This window comes from Bidens hawaiensis, unplaced genomic scaffold (genome assembly GCF_021521415.1).
Source record: "Bidens hawaiensis isolate Kalapana, Puna unplaced genomic scaffold, B.hawaiensis_p1.1 tig00023406_1, whole genome shotgun sequence".
NCBI lineage: Eukaryota > Viridiplantae > Streptophyta > Magnoliopsida > Asterales > Asteraceae > Bidens > Bidens hawaiensis.
Window position 1 is genome coordinate 112,501 of NW_027493671.1, and position 21,134 is coordinate 133,634.

Consider the following 21,134-nt stretch of genomic DNA (forward strand, 5'->3'; position numbering starts at 1 on the left):
AAACCAGTTTGATTATTTGGGACGAAGCCCCAATGGTTCACAAGCATGCATTTGAAGCTATGGATCGAACTTTTAAGGACATTTTAAAAAGTGATAGCTTCTTTGGTGGTAAGGTTGTCGTATTTGGAGGAGACTTTAGACAAATACTTCCGGTTATTACTAACGGAAGCAGACACCAAATAGTGAACGCGTCTCTAAGTTCGTCCTACATCCGGAAAAATTACAAAGTGCTTAAACTTACAAAAAAATCATGAGGTTAACTGTTGGAAGTAAAGATCCGAACATTGGGGAAACTAGATTGTTTGCTGAATGGCTTTTAGAAATCGGGGAAAGAAAACTGGTGGTCCAAATCATGGTGAAGTGCAAATAGATATTCCTCATGATATTCTTATTAAAGATGCTGCTGATCCGACTTCTAATTTAAGTGGATTTGTTTATCTGTCAATACTTCAAAATTATAAGGAGGATTTTTTTCAAGAAAGAGCCATACTAGCATCAAAAAACAAAGTTGTTCAAGAGATCAATGATATATTAGCAAGGTTTCCTGGAGAGCATAAGGAATACCTAAGTTCTGATAGTATTGACAAGTCAAGATCCGTAAATGAAGACTTTGATCCTAGCTTATACTCACCTGATGTTCTCAACGGTATAAAGTTTTCTGGTTGTCCAAATCACCAGTTGATACTAAAAGTTGGTGTCCTGGTTATGTTGCTAAGACATATTGATCAGAAGAATGGTTTGTGTAACGGAACAAGGTTGATAGGAAAATCTCTTGGTAATCGGGTTATAGAGGTAGAGGCTGTATCAAGTAGTGAAATTGGCAAACGTCATGCTATACACAGAGTTACTTTGAATCCGACTGATAAAAAAGTTTCCATTCAAATTCAACAGGAGACAGCTTTTGCTTTCTGTATGCTTTGCTGTGATGATTAACAAGAGCCAAGGGCAATCTCTTTCTAGGGTTGGTTTGTTCCTCCGATGTCATGTTTTTCCCATGGACAAGTATATGTTGCGTTATCCAAGGTAACCAGCAGACGTGGTCTTAAACTTTTGATATTTGATGATGAAGGGAATACTTGTGATAAAACTATGAATGTTGTTTATAAAGAGATTTTCTCAAATTTGTAAATTTAATACTCTAAACTAGTTATTGTTTGTAATATGTGTTTAATTTCTTTTTCCCTTTAATTTTGTATCTTTATTTCAAATAATGAACTTTATTAAGTTTTATCATTTGAAAATTCACATGTATTACACGGGTTCAAAAGCTAGTTAATGATAAATAATGAGAAAAATAATAAGATTGAATTTCAAGTTTGATTGTGTCCCTTTTTATGGATTATGGCAATAAATGATTTGAGTTAAACCTAGCGAGGTTGTCGGTTCGAATCCCAAGCCCACCAGGGCTTTTGTCCCACCGTGTGTTACGTAAGAGAGTTCTGCTCTTGTGGTGGCATAACGACTATCAAGTGGCAGCCGACGGTATGGTTTTCCGTAAGGATTGTCCAGGCCAAACTCTGAAACCAGAGTAGGTCCATTTAAGCCAACATAGTCTGACCGGTCAAAGAAAGTCGTTCTTTCCAAAAAATTATATACATATATTCTTCCGCCAAACAGATTATAGGGATCCTCATCATATAACCCTGCCTTCATAAACCCTAATTTTGATCTGCATCATATTATTATAATCGTTGAGGGCCTTAATTTGTAGGGTGAGAGCTACACAATGTCGTACGATCTGTGTGAAGAGATGATCGTTGAAATCTTCTCCAGACTACCATCCAAATCCCTTCTCCGATTCAGATCACTTTCCAAATCATTATACACATCTATCGGTAGCCCCGGTTTCATCCGACTGCATACTCTTCGATCTCCCGAAAAGGTCTTGATCAAACACAAAATTCAGAAAAAACACTTCTATACATTACATCTGGAAGCTGACCAGTTTCCGTATAATAATAATACCAATACTGCTGGCGGCATAACACCAGTTGCGCATCCTTTTAGTGATTTTCGTGTCATTGGCTCGTGTAATGGAATACTATGTCTTTGTAAATATCAACAGAATCCTATTCTATGGAACCCTTCAACTAGGCGCAAGGTAACCGTACCTAATTCTCCTATTTGGAGGGGTATTCATTGTAGCGAATTCGAGTATGTTTTCGGTTTTGACCCAGTCATCGACGACTACAAGATTTTGAGGATAACCAACAGCAAATATTATAGTTCATATGTGTACACCATGAAGACACACATTTGGCGTGCCATCGCTTCCTCCCCTAGAATGGATTCTTGTATGTCTTCACAGCATTGTCTCTTCAATGGAGCATCGCATTGTGTTGCATTCCAGTATGGCGGTGGATACCCTCATTTTATAATGAAATTCGACTTCACCTCCGAGGTATTTTTTGAAATCGAGTTGGCAGAACCAAGTTGGGAGAAGAGTGTGGTGTCAACCATCAAAGGTTGTCTGGCTGTGATGTCTTCAAAAGATGATAGTACTTGGATTTGGGTGATGAGAGAGTACAGCAACCCTGCTTCATGGTCTGTTGCTTTCAAATTGAATGCGTGTCAAAGCAATGTGGCGGATAGATTTTATATCGCCAACGATGATTTAATACTACTGGACCATCTCTGTGAGGGGATCATTGCTTATAATCCGGTGACACACGAACACTCTAAACTGTTGGACTTTATTGATTCTTCTAGAATGGTTTGCATGACAATGTGCATGGAAAGTCTTGAATTGTTGGACATGGGGACTGTATGTTAGATATTGCTTTCATCACGTAGTACTCAAGTATTGTTTAAGAACCTTTTTTTTTCCTTCGTAAAATTTCAGTGTGAAAAAACTTATGTCTTAGTTCTTTCTTGCATTGACATTAGACTATTAATTGGAGTTTATTTTTTACTTTGAAAAAGTCAAGTTCAAGATTCGTTTATTAATTACTACCTGTTTGTTGAAATGTTTTAAGAGAAGAATGTTTTGTTTTATTATGTGGCATACTCCTTGTCCCCAAAACGGTAACAATGGGATCTGACCAAACGTACGGACAGGTTGTTTTAGGAAGGGGGATTCTAGGGACACCGGGCTCTATATGCCCCGTATAATTCAGACCCCCTATAAGCCCCGTATAACCCTATACGGGGCGTGTAGGGCCCTGTATAACCCCCCCCCCCCCCCCCCCCTACATATACGGGATGGGGGGGTCTGGGTGTTTCTATTAGGACCCTTTAGAAAATGGCGAATTTGCTACCAGTGACGTTTGACATCTTGTTTTGAAAATGATTCTACTCTTCTAGGTTTGTTAAGTGTGTGACAAATTCTAATTCTAATTATTTAATAATTCAACACTCAGATAATTACTTTCAGAATGCATGGCCGTCCCAATTGGTTTTTCAAGCTTGACAAGGCCCCCATTTCTTACGATTTTCAAAATGTTTGTAAATTATATAATGAACAAGTTTTGGAGTAACTACAGAGTAATGCCCAAAACAAAACCATTTTTTTTTTATTGTAGAGGCCTAAATGAAGAAAATGCTATAGAAAAGGGAAAAAACAAAAAGAAATAGCCTAACTCCAAGACTCCAAATCTGCCCTTAAATTAATCGATGTTTTATTTATTTATTTACAACAATTAAAAAGTGCCCGACTCCGTAGTTGGCTTTAGGGAGGGCGTCCAAGAACATTGGGTGACAAAATTGAATACCAATCACCACTACATCAACTAAGCAAAATTTTGCAGTCCAAGATATTACCTACGATCATCAATGTTTTACCGATAGATGCTAACGCCCAAGGCTTCAACCAGGTTCTAAATTTCACGCAAGTTACTCAAAAAACAAAAATACCCAAAATCATGTCAGTTTATGTAAATGTTAATCATTCTATTTTTCGTTTGTTTGGTTACAGAAATGCTAAACCCAAACCGTTTAGCAACACACAGATTCAACCCAAACCTGGAGCCGTTAGTTGTGTTAGTCGTTAGAGACATACATTACCCCATATTGCTCGCAGTCGACATTTCAAACCAAATAAGTCGGTAAATAAGTATGCTAAATATTAAATAGCCCAAACGTGTGTTTAACTAAGCTTACATATCAAAATCTCCAAGAAACGATTTGAGTAAAAGTAACTTCCGCATTCTACAACAGTTACAAGTATGTATCCCTCCCTCGATCATCTACTTCTTCTTCTTTGACTTGCTGGCCTTTGATTGAGTGTAAGCAGTTCCCTAAAATAAACACATCAAACTTAAATCAATGCTCTTGAATACATTTAATCATATCTAACACGCAAATTATTTACAAACTAAAGACAATGCATTGTGAACCTATATAGATGATTTGATGGTAACCAGGTGTAGTTCTTTAAAAAACAAAAATATAAAGAACATCAACTTGGTTCAAATTTGCATGAACTTAAAAGAGAAATTAGAACTTGGAATTTGGTAAAATAATTATATAAACAAAATTAAGAAACTTTCGAGTAAGAGGTACCAACCTCCAACCACTCATCCATAGATGCATCCACGGTCCGAGTTCCAGTTTCCACCTTCGGTGCCTTCTTTGTTTTCTGAGTAAAAAGCAGCAAAATTAAAACAAAGAAACTTGAGTAATCATCTCAAAATAAGATAAAATTGTAACCTACAAATATATTATAATAGCAGCAAAATAAAATTATTAAATTCAAATTCATATATTCGTTAAGATTGCCCCCATGTATAAAATAGAAAGAAGACATGATATACAAATAAATTGAGCACGGAGTATGCATCCGTATTAAGGGGTGCTCGGATTAGTGTTCTGAAAGTGATTCTTTGATTTTAAATATTCAGTTGACAATCAACTATAATAAAACGATTGTAGAATAGCATCTAATAGGCGTCTAAATGATTCAAGCCACTCGTGAGCTACTCGAGATTGACTCACTAAAAGCTCAAATTGATTTGAGCATCAACGAGCACAAGCCATAGTTGTCAATAGCGAATAGCGGTAAATAGCGACGGGCCACCTACATGCTATGTAGCGAATAGCGGTAAACAGCGCCCGCTATTTCATGTTTAGCGATAAGGTTAATTTTATAGTTTTTATATATATAATGTTCATTTTATAGCTTTTATGCATAAATTTATAAGTTTAAGGACTAAATGTAAACTAGTGAAGACACAGGGGGTTAAATGTTAAGGTAAACAAACTAATTTTACTTCTTTTATGTAAAAATTTATAAGTTTTAGGGGGTAAATGTAAACATGTGAAAGATATAAGGGGTAAATATTAAAATACCTACATATTTAAACCTAAAATGGATAAATATTAAAAAGCCCGCAGCCATTCTTTCATCTTCCTGGTTTCCTGAAGGTTTCCGGCAAAAATCACAACGCCGGCGTAGGAATTTGTCATCGGAGGTCGCTATTCGGTCGATATGTGGCCGCTAAGTACCTTGTAGCGGTGTATTGCCGTGTCGCCACGCTATTCGCTATATCGCCCGCTACGGGCGCTATTGACAACTGCGGCACAAGCCTAAAAAAAGCTTGTATAGTAAGCGAGCCCAAGCCCGAGCTTCACTTATCGAGCTCGAGCCGGCTCGCGAGCCGAAACAAACCTAATATTTAATTAATGTGACTTACTATATATTTATATAACAATTATTATATATAAATTATAATTAAAATAGCTAAAAACATATATTATGTTATATATAAAAATTACAAGTGAATAATTTTATGAAAATCCCTCACTTGTGGCCTAGTGGTAGGAGGCTTGGGTTCTCCAATGGAGACTCAAGTTCGAAGCCCACTTGTGTTATATTTGGGTGGATATTGGCAATGATGGATTTGAGCTAGGCCTTGTGCAAAGGTTGTCAGTTCGAATCCTGAGCCCACCCGGGTTTTCGTCCCACCGTGTGTTACGCCAGAGAATTCTACTCTTGTAGTGGCACAACGGCTGTCAAGTGGGGAACGCCCAAGCCAAACTCTGAAGCCAGCGTGGGCCCGGTTAAGACAACATAGTCTGGCCATAGTGGGGCATCGGGGCTCTCTAAATTTGGAGGGTGCGGTAGCCTAAATACAAGAAAGTCGCCGTTCTAAAAAAAATTAAATAAATAATTTTACGAAAAATAACTACAAATAACACAAAACGATTCGAGCTTGAACTTGAAAAACTACTCGCTCGAGCTTTAGAAACAGAGCTCGAACCAAGCCAAGCACGGCTTGGCTCGTTTACACCCCTAGTATTTAAATGCTTGTTTTAACTGTTTATTAACTGAAACCAAACACTTGTTTCGAGTATTTTAAAATCTCTGATTATTTAAAAAAACTGATACGTATAATGTATAATAATTAAAAAGGTTGACCGATAATACCTTGGAAAGATTGTGTATTTGACCACGGACCCACAGTCCGAGGAAGACAAGAAGAGAAATTCCAAGGGAAACTAAAAAGACTGTCTCCATGCTGACTAGACCGCCGGCTTCAGTAACCTCAATGGTACCGTTATAGAATGTATTTTGATATGGTAGTTGGTCGATCTCATAAACTATTGTTCCAACAAGATCAAAAGTTCCAGCCTTCAATAAAGCAAAGACAAATTATGTTTATTCTCAAGCAAACAATAAAAAAAATATTGGCTAGAAAATAATGGGTCAAATGTATTTTACTATTTTAATGCATAAAACCTCTAATATAGTTTATTCAAATAATTAGACTACTACTGGAGTAATATAACTCTGTCATCATGACTGCAAAAGTGGCAGATATACCTGTAAGAATTTGCTGACAGCGAATATATAAGGGAAAGCAGCTTGAACCGAAGGAGGAACAGATGCATTGTTGAAAACCTGTCAAAATAAGTAAGGTGTGGCTTGGATCATATACTTGTGTAATCAAAAAATTTTTAGGCCAACAACATAAAAATCCAGATATGGACAGTAAATAATAAATTTGTCCACCGCAGAACAAGGCAGCTGGTAAATACATCTTTTGAGCATGACCTTATGTTACATCTAAGCCTAGAACAATGGGTGGATTAGGTGTCAAAAGGGGTCATCACTTTAAAAAAAAAAAAAAAAACATGAACCTGTGTCTGGGTCAAAATGACTCCGACCAAAATGGGCTTGGTTGAGACGAGTCATTGTAGAAAAAAAGTATCAAAATGGTTTCACATGGCAATACGGCCGCTATTGCCGACAGCGGTAGTTGCAGCGGTGTCAACTATGTTGGTGGTGGCAATAGAGGTGATGGCGAAAATGGCGGTAGCAGTGGTGGCGGTGAAGGTGGAGGTTACGACAGTGGTGACAGCGGTTGTGGGTGTGACAGGTGGTTGTGGGTAACCACCTATAGATGTTTGGATGTATTTTTTTATGTTTGATTTTTTTAAGAAAATAGTAGAATAATTTACCAAAAAAGGACATAATCTTGAGAGAAGATGTTAAGTTAAATCGGAGTAGAAGGGGGTCTTACATAATAAAAGGTTAAAAAAAAGAAAATTTAGTCCACCCTATCAAAAAATTTATGCTGTAGCCAAAATGAAACTTATTTTATATGAACACGTATCACCTGAGAAGAGAGATTCTGAACCAACATACGGTGATCAAAAGGGAGATGAACACTGGCTTGAACTGCAATAACCTTTACAGTTTGATCACCTAATCACCAAGCAACAGAAGAAAGTGAGGTCACCTCTGCTTAATATATAAACTCACAGATACCACTGCACTACTACAGTATATAAATCAAGCTGCTTGAGTATGTAGCAAGTTCAATATTTCAAAATGAACATTTTAATATGACAAGCTTGGTTTAAAAAAGCACACCTCAGGCATGAGGCGCTCGAGGGGTTTTGGAAAACGCCTTATTTTACGAAAGGCGAGGAAAAACATGAGACGGGCTGAAGCGGTGCATCAGCGGGTGAGTCGTTTGAGGCGGCGCTTCGTGATGCAGTCTAAATTAGATTGAAAATGTAACTGCTTGGGCCCATCTGCTTAAAATATTGTTGGGGCCATTCGTAAAACATTACCTAGTCGTATTATATATATTTATCACTCTATCTTCAATTCAAAACACTCTATAATTTTCATATTCAAAGTTTATCTTCTCCAAATGTCAACCTTCTAGACGGTTCAAGTTTATCTTCTCCTCAGTTATTACTCCCATCTTTTTAATCGGTTCAAACTCTCCTAAATTTAGTCATTGATTCTAAGAGGTATTTTTCTTCATTATTACTTTTTACTATACATTTATACTTTCTTTTATTATTAGATGCTTGTGTAATACATTTTTTAGTTTTAATCGGCTCGTAAGAATGTAAGTGTTTTGCAACTTTTAAGTATGTTTTTATAATGTTTAAACTACGTATTGAGTATTACAAATATGTTTTATCTTTATGATTGATTAACAAGTAGAATATGTCATGTATAATTAATTTTTAGTATTTTTTATATCGAGCGCCTCACATTCAGTGAAGCTCTTGCTTCGCGCTTCGGCTTTTTGGACCAAAACGCCTCGCCTCACGTTACGCTTTTTTAAACCAAGATGACAAGTTGTTTTTATCAACAATTAAATATTATAATATTAATTATTTTTTACCCATTTTTTTATCTTTATAGTACATGATTCCACTAACTATATAATTTGATGGTATTATTATAATCAACAAAAAGGATAATAACAGACTTAAAGAGGTAATAAGTTACCATCATTTTTCAATCCAATTAAAACCTCCGTCTCTTTCCCTGCCACTACCGCTGCAGAAAAAGAAAAAAATAAAAAACATGTGTTAGGGAACTTATTCCAAGAACTAGCATTACTAAAATAAATTTATTTGCAATTAACCTTAATTTTGACTTAACAAATAAAAAAGATAATTTACTTACTTTTCGCAGCGTTCTTTGGGAAAATACATACTGTTTCTACACCTGGAGCTGGACTATAATTCCCACCACCAAAGTCCTGAACATCATCGTCAACAATCCCAAGATCTCCTCCTTCCTCGACCGTTTCAGAAACCAGCTCAGCATCTTCTGAATCTGACTCAGACTGACACCTTGCAACTATGCAACAACGCCACCGATTAACACGTTGTCAAGAACAAAATCATAAAACATATGATTAACACGCAAACAGGTCAAAAAGATAGTATTTAGTGTAAATCAAGATGTGAAAGACCAGTCAATTAGGGTTGGGCCAACCAAGAAAACACTTTTTATACATTTTTTAGAACCGTCATAAATTATTGATCTGCAAATGCAACTTTGTAAAGTAAATCCGCGTAGAAGCTTTTATGCAATTAAATACACTTCATATACCATTCAACCTGTTTGACCCAATCTACCCGTTTGACCCATTCTAAACATCTCCTTTTTTTCTTTTACTTTAACCCCTTTGGACAACAAGAGATAAACATAACCCAAATAAACCCATGTGATAGGTAAAAATCTCGAATGATTCCATATGTATTAACACAATTAGCAAACCATTGAAACTTGTACAGTGATAGCTTTATGACCCATGGGCATCATAATCTCAAACCATTTGACGAAAAACTGATGTATGACTGAAAAAATAAATAAATAATTCACTGAGACAGATCATGATTAAAAAAGGCATATCAGAATGAGATATAATGGCGAAAGTTATTGAGTGATATACTATGTGCTTCTCACAAGTCGAAACTGCAGGTCTTTGGCGCGCAGGAAGATGGTGTCCCTTAAAAATTGACATATGTTATGTTCCCAATTAATAGTTGTTTCAAGAATTCAACAAACAAACGTAAACTGTAAACAAGTTCAAGTAACATAGAAAGCAAGTCAACCAACTTAAGAAATTAGATTAAGGAAGAATATTCAACAGCAGTTGGAGATTACAAAAACACTTAAGAGAAGATGAAGTAGCAGATCTAAAAGTATGAAACTTGTACAACAAGTTAGTGAATGAATCCTAGAATAATAACAACAATGAGAAAGTGTTTGATTATTATACCTTGAAGGAAGAATGAAGAAGAGAATAGAAGAAGGAGAATAAAAGCGACGAAGAAGGAAACCCTAATTTTGGTGGTAGTTGTCATTTTGGTTGGGAGTTGAGTTGGTGAATGATTCATCGCCGATACAATCAATCGAATCGAGTGGCTTATGGCTGTTGGTTTTGGCTTTGGTCAATCACTGACGGCTGTTACTAAAATGAACTGTACTTATGTTTGGATCTTTTTTTATTTCCATAAAATTATATATTCAAGTTTTTATCTCCCGAACGACATAATTCTTTTTAATGAGAGAAAATGAGATTTACTCTTAAAAGATAAGCTAAGCTTTATTGCAACTCCAAGTGAAATAAAAACGTTATTTGTCTTGACGCCCCCGTGATATATTTTATGATTTCTTATTAAAGTATATGACTACAAGTAATGATAATTGTTGGTAATGGTGTATAGAAGTCGAGTTGAGGCTGAACTTGTTCTTATTTAACCTTAAAGAGTTATAGTTTTTCTTTTGTTTTAGGCGGTCTGTCAAATGACTAGTTGCATCAAATCAAGCTTTAGATGGGTGTCGGTATTGTTAGACGATTTGCATAACTGTTGAAGCACCTATTAAGCGGGTCATTAGAACAGTCAGGCAGTTTGTCTAACTGTTTGATCAAACTTGTCTTGTTTAGGTTTTGTATTAGCTTGGATGCAAGAACACTTAGGCTTGAGTATAGGAGAGGATTGGAATGAGATTATGCATAATTATGGGCGTCTCATGCTTCCCTTTTACAGTCCAACTCGATCTAGATAAGCTAACTTCATTGTTAAATCTCCTTTAGACCATTATCACAAAATTGTAGGCAAATTAGATGGTCCGTCTAATCCTCTTGTCTTCACTCAGAAGCTGACCCTTATACAAACACTCACAAATGGTTAGACGGTCCGCTTAATTTTTGAACTTTTGCTTATTTTCATTTGAATCATTGAACTTTGAATTTGGCATAACTTTTTATTGGTTTCTTAAATTTCAAAGTTGTCATTTTTGACACAAAAGTTTTTGGAATATTACAATGGGACTAATCTAATTGATGATGATGAGTTTACAGATGTGTTTGTTACACCTTAGACAAATCGATCATCTTTTAGTCCTTCGAGATAGTGAGCTAGACCTCTTCGAGAACTATGAGTCCATAAAAAAGGAGGTGCGTGTAACACCTTAGGCAAATCTCATACTGGTTGGATACATGAAGATATTAGACTCATACAGAATGTCCAGCTCACATATCGACAATGTGTTATTAGCTTGTTGGGCGAAAATTGAGAGTGATCTGTTGGATCCTATTCCGGCTAACCAGGGAAGGCTCCTAACTTATCACGAGAATTGGATCAAGTGTGTGAAAGTGAAAGTGTATAGTGTTTATTATCTTCCTTTTTGTGAATGAATTATACAAGCAATCCTTCTCCTTATTTATAAGACAAGTTAAATATACACAAGATCCTAAGGTTTATTACTTCCGGCTCGGTCTCTTGGTCCGATCTTCTTTCCTTCGGGCCTTGCCTTCTTTGGAGATCTTTACCTCTTGGTCGCTGTCCCCTATCCTGGGTCACACGCTCCTCGGGCCACCCATCGGATCGGACATGTTGCACGAGTTTCCCTCGCAATCTATTTTCCCTCCACTCCGCCTTCTAGAACTATTTATGCCCTTGGGCTTTCCTGAGTTGGGCCTTGCTTAGGTTATTGGGCTTGGGGCATGCCCATGAGTCCATCTCGTGGGTAGGCTCTTCAAGTCCCCCAGTCTATTGTTCTCGTTATTTATGACGAGGATAATAGACTCATCTTGTATTCTCGTCCTTGGTTAGGCTTGTATTCTCATCTTATATTCACGTTATTTACCCGTGGACTCTTGTTTTTCTTTTAGCCCGCTTGGTTAGGCTTTTATTTTTTTTGGGACCATTGCTTGATCCGGCCCATCTTCCCCTCCTTTTGAATTTTGACGGTTTACCTTCCCCAGGTAATAATTAACCACCCCTCTTGTCATTTCAACATTATTGATCTTCTCTCTTTTTCCCTTTCTTCCAAAAGTTCCGGTGATTTCCTTCCTCATTCAGGTTTGTCTTCCCCTTCCTTTTGTTACATTATGAGTCGCGACGGTCGATCGACCATTACTTTGGCCATGTCCTCTGTCAGAATGGCTACCCTGTGTTCGACTTACCAAATTCCCTTGTCTTTATCTCCAACCTTTCCCGGACCGGATGACACGGCCTGCAGTCGTCCTGGGTTTATCGCTCTTTATTCTAAAAACCTTGAGTTTGCCAACATCCGTTACCCTTTAACTGAATTTCAGTTAGCTTTGTTGAAATACCACCGATTATGTTTTTCCCAAGTCCACCTCTTAGGTTACTCACTTTGAGGTCGCTTGTCGGGCCTTTGGTGGGGATCCTTCCGTTACTTTGTGCCGTCGGTTTTATCGCTTGAAAGTCGACGACGACTAGTTTACTTTCGAACGACAGGCGAGTGGTAAGCATCCTCCTTGTACTTCCTACATTCCCTCAGGGTTTTACCCTCGGGAATGGAAAAAACGATTTTTTCTTTGTGTCTTCTTCTTTTGCCTCCGGCCTTACTCATCGACGTCATGTTGGTTCTCATATTGATGATCCCACTCCCGGTTTTCCTACCGTTCATGATTCACTTTATAAATTGTTGATTAAAAACCCAACTGAAGCTGCCACCTACCCTGAGCCCCTGTTATACATGACTGGACTGAGCAACATTTGGCCGGACCCGTTGACACGTTCTGCTATGTTTGACAGGGACCGAGGTTTGTCACACCCCGACCAAAGGCGGCGGAACATGCCGAGGTGTAACGATTGTCCATAAGCAGATGACACTAATTAAAGTGACAGTATTTAATAAACTCATTTCATTTCACAACATCGAAAATGTCACATAACAATTATCCATAAAATAACCATAAACAAGATATCACAAAATATGGCAAATTTGATATTGTTCATTTTTACTAATATCCTAAAGTCTTTGATGTCGTTTTCTTCACAATCATAAATCAACCAAGATGCAAACCTGCAACATTTCATAAAATAAAGTTTGTCAACACAAAAGTTGGTGAGCAATTCATAAGTTTAATCATATTAGTATATAATAAAGATAGCCACAAAACTTGCATACGAAACGATAAATAAAAGTGGTAATTTGGATAAATAGATATCGCTAAACACATTAGCGACACCTAGCTATAAGGGGATGCCAAATAGTCTAGGATTTTATAGTTTTCGTTAATTGCATTACGTTAACGACACCTTGCTATAAGGGGATGCCAAATAGTCTAGGATTTTATAGTTCCACCAACCAAAAGCGATAAACACATAGGCATATAAGCATAGAACACCAAATCGAGCAATTATTTAGGTAAAGTATACAACTACGTTTGTGGTTTAAGATTCAAATATAAAGCATTTTGTTAAATAAGTATGAAATGTCACCCCCAAAATAAAAGATGGAAAATGGGGTATGAAGTACTCACCTTCAAGTAGTAAACTTGAAAGACGATAATTTGGAGATTTGTCGGAACGACGAGTTTAACGCACAATGCCTAAAAAGAAAAGAAGTCTTGAATTTAGAAAGGTTGTCTTGAAGGTCTTTAAACAAAATAAATGTTGAGAAATGTAAAAAATTAAAGTTCAAGGTTTTAAAATGTAACTATTTAAGAATTTATAATAATAACCCTTTAAAAATGTAAGTTTGCTCGAAACCGGGTTAAAGTATCTAACCTTAATATTTACTCAACCTATGTTAAGTAATAAGGTGGATAAAATGCAAGAATGCAAATCCCTATGGAATAAGGATACTAAAACGGTTTTTTTTTTATCGAGTGTTCGGGTTGTCGGTTCGGGTCTTGATAATTGGTCAAACCCAAAGTCAACTTTCTAAACTATTGAATGTTATGAGATAACTCAATAAAATTTAATAAGACTTAACCAAGTATGTAGTTCCATTGTTTTAGAACTAACAACGCACGTTAAGAGAGTGTTCGGTTTTGTCAGTCCAAACTTTGTTATGAAATCAAGTTGGATCCAACATTTCCAAGTACTTAAGAAAATATTTAAAAATCAATTTGTAACTATTTTTAAAGAAATATACAAGTCTTGATGGCTAAAAAAAACACACTTGTGTGTCTTAAGCGAGTAAGAATCGGTTTGGTTCGGTTTCCATCTCACAACAAGTTCATAGATGGTTTCCACATGTCCAAACACTAAAGAACTTGTATAATAATGTATAAATAAAAAATACCAAAAGTTAACAATAAAGTCTTTAAACAAAAGTTCGATTTTCGGTTCGGATCGTGTTTCGGGTTAAGACCGAGGTAAGATTCTACAAACCCATAACCATAGAATTTGTAAAAATGATTTTAGAAACTTAGATCTAACAATAAGTATGTTTAAACAATTATTTAACAAAACTAGTAACAAAGTTCGGTTTACGATTTAGAACTATGTACGGTTAAACATAAGCATAGACTCTTAAAAACCCATAACCATGGAACTTGTCAACATGACCAACAAACTAAAATAAGTAAGATTAATATGTATGAACAAGTTATATAGATGTATATATATCAAGGACACGGAGTCCTCCATGAAGCCTTGCCTTATGAGGTCCGAAACCTCACCGACCGGAATCGGAGAAGTAACTACCAAAGGTAAACAAGGGGTGCATATTATATATGTGTTGCACAACCATAAACAGGTATTAATAAGGCTACATAAACTAATTAAGATGAAAGACTAAAAACCTTCAAGAACACTTAAGAAGATAACCTTGAATCTTTGATGTTTGAGAGAGTTTTTTTTTTGGATTTGTAGCAAGGGAAAATAAAGAGGAAAGGTGGTGTATATATAGGGTAATGTTGGTGGTCAAATATAGGTGTGAGACACAAGAGATTTCATGCAAAATGGATCAAGACAAAAACACAAAATAACAAAAAAAATAAATAAATAAATAAATAATAAATAAATAAATAAAAATAAAAATAGGATGTTTTCAAGACCCAACAAGTGTGAAACAATATTGTAACATAAATCCATCATTTTGATTATGACATAAGCTTCGGTTTACAAATCGGGTCGTTTTCATAATAAACAAATACAAAAACGAATACAAACAAACGAATGTCACAGTATCCCCTACTTTAGGAAATTTCGTCCCGAAATTAAGACGAAGACGATGCTGCGAACAAATGTGGATACTTCTCTTTCATTTTGTCTTCTCGTTCTCAAGTGAATTCCGCGCCGCGCCGTGATTCCCATCGAACCTTGGCTAACCGAATACGGCTATGCTTCGTTCTCTTCTCGTTGCGATCCATGATCTCAACAGGTCGTTCAACCAAGACCATCGACTCATCGACATGTACTTCATCGAGAGGTATATGGAGATTACCCTCGGCTAAGCACTTTTTAAGATTTGAAACATGAAATGTCGGATGAACACAGGTAAGTTCTTCCGGTAGTTCGAGTCGATAAGCTACTTTTCCAACACGCTCAAGGATTTTAAAAGGACCAACGAAACGAGGAGCTAGTTTACCCTTTTGTTCCCGAAACGGGCTACCGCTGAAATTGTCGAGGTTGACGACGACTTTTCCTTCAAGGTGTCTGATGCGGTTCCCGACCCCATTGTTACTCCTTCCTTTGATAGTGAAAATCCTGGTGCTGCTGAGGTTGATCCCAAAGGTAAAGCACCCATTGCTCCCGAGGGTTCTTCTAATCCTACCTCATGTAACCTTCCTTCCCTGACCTTTTCGTACCAAAATGGTCTTTGACTGTGGAATCCTCTGTTAATACTCCCCAACTTGCCCATGAGTTCTTGACATGCATTGGTCATGTGCAAACCATGGCACCCAATGTCCTGGTTGGAGAGTTTGGTACATACTTGTATCGTACCTTGGTGTTGGGTTCCTCCCTTCGCCAAGGGTTTGTGGATGTTAAGGTTGCTCATGAGAATTGTCGAGAGGAAATTGCTGGTTTGAAGAAGTCTGTTGATGGCTAAGTTCGACGGGTTGGGAAGATGCGCAAAGAATTAATATTGCTGAGGAGTTGAGTTTGGAGGTCCCTGGTTTAAAATCTGCATTGGGGTCTTCAGAGAAACAGGTGGCTGACCTTACCGCTGACCTTTAGCTTGCCCAAGAGAAGGTTGCTGATCTTGATGTTGTTCGATCTTCCCTCCTTGAAGCTTAGGCTAAAATTTCCCAGGTTTGTATCTCCGTTTATCATTCTTCTTATCTTCTTCATTTTTCTTATTTATGTTCTGTGTCTTTATTGAAGCTTGAAGAGAGCTCTGCTCTTGTAAGAATTCATGAGTTGGAGAATATGCTTGAACGTGAACGTGCTGACCATAAATTGGCTTTGGATCAACTTGGGGTTGCCAACCATCAAGGAGAGCAAAAGGTTGAGGGCTTGTCGAAGGAGATTTAGTGGCTGAGGGGTGAGTGTTCTCGATTACAGGGGGTTGTTTTGAAGCATGAAGACGATCGGAAGTGGTTGGTTTCCACGGGTTTCCGGCAGGTGTACGATCGGGCTTTGGGCTGTAGGGAAACGTTGGAGGTTCGGGACAATTTAAATCGGGCTGTGTTTGCCTCTGGCTTTCAACATGGACTCCGAGCGGGTTATGAGCACTCTTCCCATGGGATTCCTATTCAAGAGGCTCCCTCTTTCTCTCCTACTGCAGAGGCAGAAGCTCAAGAGGAATTTGTGGCCTTAACTTCCCATGTTAATCCCATTATTGCCCAGGTTGCCTCGGACCCTGAGATCTCTGTTGCAGCCATTCGAGCCCTAGCTTCCGTTGTTGATCCCCCGTCTCCGTTACCATAATTTGTGGTTTGATTTAAACGGTTAACGTTGGTTTGTATGCTTTCGAACAATGGTTTTATTTGTCTGCCCCTGCGTAGGCGAATTTGAATTTTCTATGCTTTAGTGTTTGAACTAGTGTTTGAATCATGTATGACAATGATTAGCGTATGTCTTAACGTATTCAGCCTTTATGCTTGTTGGTTAACTATTTAGTCTATCGGCGAGGCTTTCCCTCTTCGGGGAACATATTACGAATATTAACGAGACGGGCTCGTGTTTTATGCTTGTTGTCCTCATAATGAGACAGACTCACTGTTTTCACACAACAGTTTGGACAAAATGCTTTCTTGCATTAGGATCGTGTTTACACGGTGGTTACAAAAAAAATATAATTTAGACTTTCTTGTTATCCTCACGGGGAGGTTACTTATTTTTTGATCCTTAAACCTTTCTGCTGATGCCCTTAGGCGTAGTACTTTCGGAGTTGCATGGAGTTCCATATCCTGGGAACCTCCTTTCCCCCCAAGTCGGCCAACCTGTAGGCTCCTTTGTCTCCAGTCCATATAACTTGGTAGGGCCCTTCCCATTTAGGGCCCATTTTTCCTTGGTCTTCTTGTCTACTTGCCTCATTTTCCCTTAACACCAAATCCCCTGTCTTAAACTTAACCTCCCTCACTCTTGCATTATAGTATCTTTCAATCTTTTTCTTATACTCCACTTCCCTTCTAGCTGCCTCTTCCCTTCTTTCCTCTGCTAGGTTCAAATTCAACCGCAAATCTTCCCCACCTACCTTTTCTTTTTGTAGAGTTCGTTGGGTTGGTACCCCAATCTCCGCGGGTATCATAGCCTCCGTCCCATATGTCAAACTGAAAGGTATTTCCCTGTTGCTCGTCTTAGGCATTGTTCTATGTGCCCATAGAACGTGAGGTAGTTCTTCCACCCATGAACCCTTCTCTCTCCCCAACCTTGCTTTGATTCCATCTATCACACTTCGGTTTTCCTTTTCCACTTGGCCGTTGGCTTGTGGATGGGCTACAGACGTAAACGTTTGCTTGATTTTCAATTGCAGGCACCATTCCTGAAATGGGTTGTTGGCAAACTGTTTCCCATTGTCACTGATTATGGTATACGGTAACCCAAACTTGCAAACGATACTTTCTCATACGAACCTTTTAACCTGCTCGCCCGTGATGGTTCGGAGTGGTTTAACTTCCACCCATTTTGTGAAATAGTCAATTGCCACTACCAAGAATTTTGCTCTCCCTGTTCCCTTCGGAAAAGGCCCTACTATATCTATTCCCCACTTTTGGAAGGGCCAAGAGGAGCTTACCGGTATCATCATTGACTTCGGCTTTCGTCCCACCGGGGCGTGTATCTGGCAACTGTCACACTTTTTTATTTCTTTAATGGCGCTAAGGAACATTGCTGGCCAGTAGTACCCAGCCCTCATTGCTCATGCCACGACCATTTTAGCCCCCATATGCATTCCACAAATTCCCTCATGTATTTCTCTGACCACGTATTCTGCTTGCTCCTCACTAATGCATTTTAGGGAGGGTCCCAGATAGAATTTTCTGTATAAACTCCCCTCAATTATTTCATACTGTAACGCTCTAACCCTCAACTTTCGCTCTTCTTCTTTATCTTCCAGAACCGTACCTTCCTGGAGGTATCTGATGAGGGAAGTCATCCAATTTTCCCCTTGAGTTTTGACATTGGCTATTATGGATTCTGTCACCGACGGTTGTTGGAGAGTTTCTACCTTTACTTCCTTTGCTAAATGGTTGAAAGCCACTGCGGCCAGCTTGCTTAAAGCGTTTGCCTTTTTGTTCGATCCCCGAGGGATGTGTATTACTTCTACTTCTTCAAAATCTTTCATTAATTCTTGGGTTACCCTCAAGTATTCATTTATTTTCGGTCCTTGGCGTCGTAAGTTCCTCCTACCTGGTTGGCTACTAATAGGGAATCTACATGAGCTTGTACCTTCCTTACTCTTAATCCTCTGGCTATTCTGAGGCCAGCCAAAAGTCCCTCGTATTCTGCCTCATTATTTGTGCTTAGGAAACTTAAACGTATTGCATAAGTCAGCTCTATTCCCTCGGGGCTTACCAAAATTAGCCCCGCACCACTTCCTTCTTCATTGGAGGCCCCGTCGGTATACAATTTCCACCAGGGTTCGTTACCTTTCCCCCCTTTCTCTTCATTTCCCCTACCTCATGTTCTTTTTTTTCATCACCTCCTCCTTCTTCGACTTCGGCCAAAAAATCGGCCACGACTTGCCCCTTGATCGCCGTCCGGGGGCGGTACTCAAGTGCATAATCCCCCAACTCTACTGCCCATTTTGTTAATAGGCCCGAGACCTCTGGCTTTGATAACACTTGTTGTAGGGACTGGTCCATAAGTACTCGTACAACGTGTGCTTGAAAGTACCTTCGTAGCTTCCTTGCTGTATAGATCAAGGCTAATACCAGTTTTTCTATAGGTAAATACCTTTCCTCTGGACCCTTCAACGTTCGACTGATGAAGTAAATAGGGACATGTGCTCCTCCTCTTTCGACCATTACTACTGAGTTGAGGGTCTTCGGCGTCTGTGAGAGGTATAGTATAAGCGTCTCTCCTAGTCGGGGTGTTGCCATCGTAGGGAGGTTGCATAAATGTTTTTTTAGCTCTTGAAAGGCTTCCTCTGCCTCCTTGTCCCAGCAAAATTTACTTTTCTTCGTGCTTCTCCTTAAAACAGCCATGAAGGGTAGGGTCCTTTCTGCTATTTTCGAAAGGAACCTATTTAAAGTCACTAGCCTCCCATTAAGCTTCTGCAGTTCTTTGAGGCTCTTAGGGGACCTCATTTGTATCAGTGCTTCTACCTTTTCGATGTTAGCTTGAATTCCTCCCTTTATAACCAATACTCCCAAAAACTTCCTCTCTTCTACCCCAAAAGAGCACTTACCCGGATTCAACTTCATGTTGGCCCTTCTCAAGGTTTGAAACATTTCTCTTATATCCCTTAACATCCCTTCTTCATGCTTGCTTTTCACAACCAAATCATCCACATAGATTTCTACATTTCTGCCCCTCTGTTCTTCAAAGAGCTGGTCCATAAAACACTGATACGTGGCCCCTGCGTTTTTAATACCGAATTGCATCTTTGTGTAGCAAAAAGTCCCCTCATCTGTATAAAATATTGTTTTCTCCTGGTCCCTAGGATCCATTTGCACTTGATGGTACCCCTTGTAGGCATCCAGGAAACACCTCAGGGGGTATTCAGCCAACGATTCTATCTTCTTTTCGACTTCAGGGAGTGGGTATGCATCTTTTGGGTAAGCCTTGTTCAGGTCTTTAAAGTCAATATACATTCCCCAGCTATTGTCGAATTTGGCTATCATTACGGGGTTAGATATCCACTGGGGATATTTTACCTTTTTTATTATTCCGGCTTGCCACAACTTTCGGGTTTCCTTCAGTACAGCCTGGCTTTTTTCTGGTCCGACGCTCCTCTTCTTATGCTTGACGGGTTCCATCCAATGGAACTCCTTGAGGCTGTGCTGAACTTGGTCTCGGGGGATCCCTGTCATGTCTTCGTGTCTCCAAGAAAATACATCTACGTTCCTTAACAGCAACTCCTTCAACCCAGCTCTCCCCTTGTCTGTTAGGGAGGTCCCTATCTTAACTGTTTGGTCAGGGAACTCCCCGTTCAGAACCCATTCCTCCGTCCCCCTTTGCTTCTTCTTTACTTTACCCTCCGGATCTACACTGGCCACTATTTCGACGGACGGCCTTATTGTTGCTATCCCCTCGGGGGTCGGGAATTTGATGCACCCGTGCGCCATGGATGCAATAGCTCGGAGGGCTCTCATGCCAGGGCGTCCTAGTATGACGTTATACTTCGAAGGGGCCCTTACTACTGAAAACCGAAGCTGCACTTTCCGAACCTTTTGGCCCTCCTTTAAATTGAAAGGCAGGATTATCGAGCCTAGAGGCTTGACAACCTCTCCCGAGAAACCAACCAAAGGACATACGTCTTCTTCCAGACGCTCCCGCACCTCCTTTTGGAGCCTAGCAAAATAGTGCTTGTACATTACCTCCACCCCACTTCCTCAATCCACATGGACTCGGGCGACTCGATGTCCCGCAATACTAGCTGATATGTTCAAAGGCATTTCTCTTGCATCTTCGTTCATGAGCCCTGAGAACGATAAAGGAACATTCATCCATACAGGATTTTTGGGAACTCTCCACCCTTTCCCCTCTTGGTTCGCCTTTCTCCACATTCTTCATCATCCCTCCTTCGTCGAATCATGTCAACGAAGTGCTTGTCTTCG

General features: G+C 38.9%; 4 protein-coding genes across 4 annotated transcripts; 2 read left to right on the top strand and 2 right to left on the bottom strand.

Annotated features, from left to right (window-relative positions):
• The first annotated feature begins 309 nt into the window (after window positions 1-309).
• On the top strand, window positions 310-933 carry LOC143567449 (uncharacterized). The gene has a single exon (XM_077053869.1). The coding sequence runs from the start codon at window positions 310-312 to the stop codon at window positions 931-933; it is 624 nt and encodes a 207-aa protein (XP_076909984.1).
• Window positions 934-1,726: 793 nt separating this feature from the next.
• On the top strand, window positions 1,727-2,773 carry LOC143567450 (F-box/kelch-repeat protein At3g06240-like). Its single transcript, XM_077053870.1, has one exon. It carries the CDS (start codon window positions 1,727-1,729, stop codon window positions 2,771-2,773), a length of 1,047 nt encoding a protein of 348 aa, XP_076909985.1.
• Window positions 2,774-4,041: 1,268 nt separating this feature from the next.
• LOC143567451 (translocon-associated protein subunit alpha-like) lies at window positions 4,042-15,829 on the bottom strand. The gene is made up of 8 exons (XM_077053871.1): window positions 15,574-15,829; window positions 8,873-9,049; window positions 8,693-8,743; window positions 7,557-7,645; window positions 6,761-6,838; window positions 6,365-6,568; window positions 4,505-4,576; window positions 4,042-4,235 (listed from the first exon to the last, which is right to left on the bottom strand). Exons 1-8 carry the CDS (start codon window positions 15,827-15,829, stop codon window positions 4,185-4,187), a joined length of 978 nt encoding a protein of 325 aa, XP_076909986.1. The 3' UTR covers window positions 4,042-4,184.
• A 2,442-nt stretch (window positions 15,830-18,271) lies between these two features.
• LOC143567452 (uncharacterized) lies at window positions 18,272-18,697 on the bottom strand. The gene has a single exon (XM_077053872.1). It carries the CDS (start codon window positions 18,695-18,697, stop codon window positions 18,272-18,274), a length of 426 nt encoding a protein of 141 aa, XP_076909987.1.
• Between the last annotated feature and the right edge of the window lie 2,437 nt (window positions 18,698-21,134).

Bases quoted from the DNA above. Each gene is read 5' to 3' on its own strand.
- LOC143567449 (XM_077053869.1), top strand. From the start codon at position 310: ATGGCTTTTAGAAATCGGGGAAAGAAAACTGGTGGTCCAAATCATGGT.
- LOC143567450 (XM_077053870.1), top strand. From the start codon at position 1,727: ATGTCGTACGATCTGTGTGAAGAGATGATCGTTGAAATCTTCTCCAGA.
- LOC143567451 (XM_077053871.1), bottom strand. From the start codon at position 15,829: ATGGGCAAGTTGGGGAGTATTAACAGAGGATTCCACAGTCAAAGACCA. The intron at 9,050-15,573 runs GTTTCGGGAACA...GTTGTTGCATAG, and splicing joins GACAATTTCAGCGGTAGCCC to TTGCAAGGTGTCAGTCTGAG. The intron at 4,236-4,504 runs GTTGGTACCTCT...TGTTTATTTTAG, and splicing joins CTATGGATGAGTGGTTGGAG to GGAACTGCTTACACTCAATC.
- LOC143567452 (XM_077053872.1), bottom strand. From the start codon at position 18,697: ATGAAAGATTTTGAAGAAGTAGAAGTAATACACATCCCTCGGGGATCG.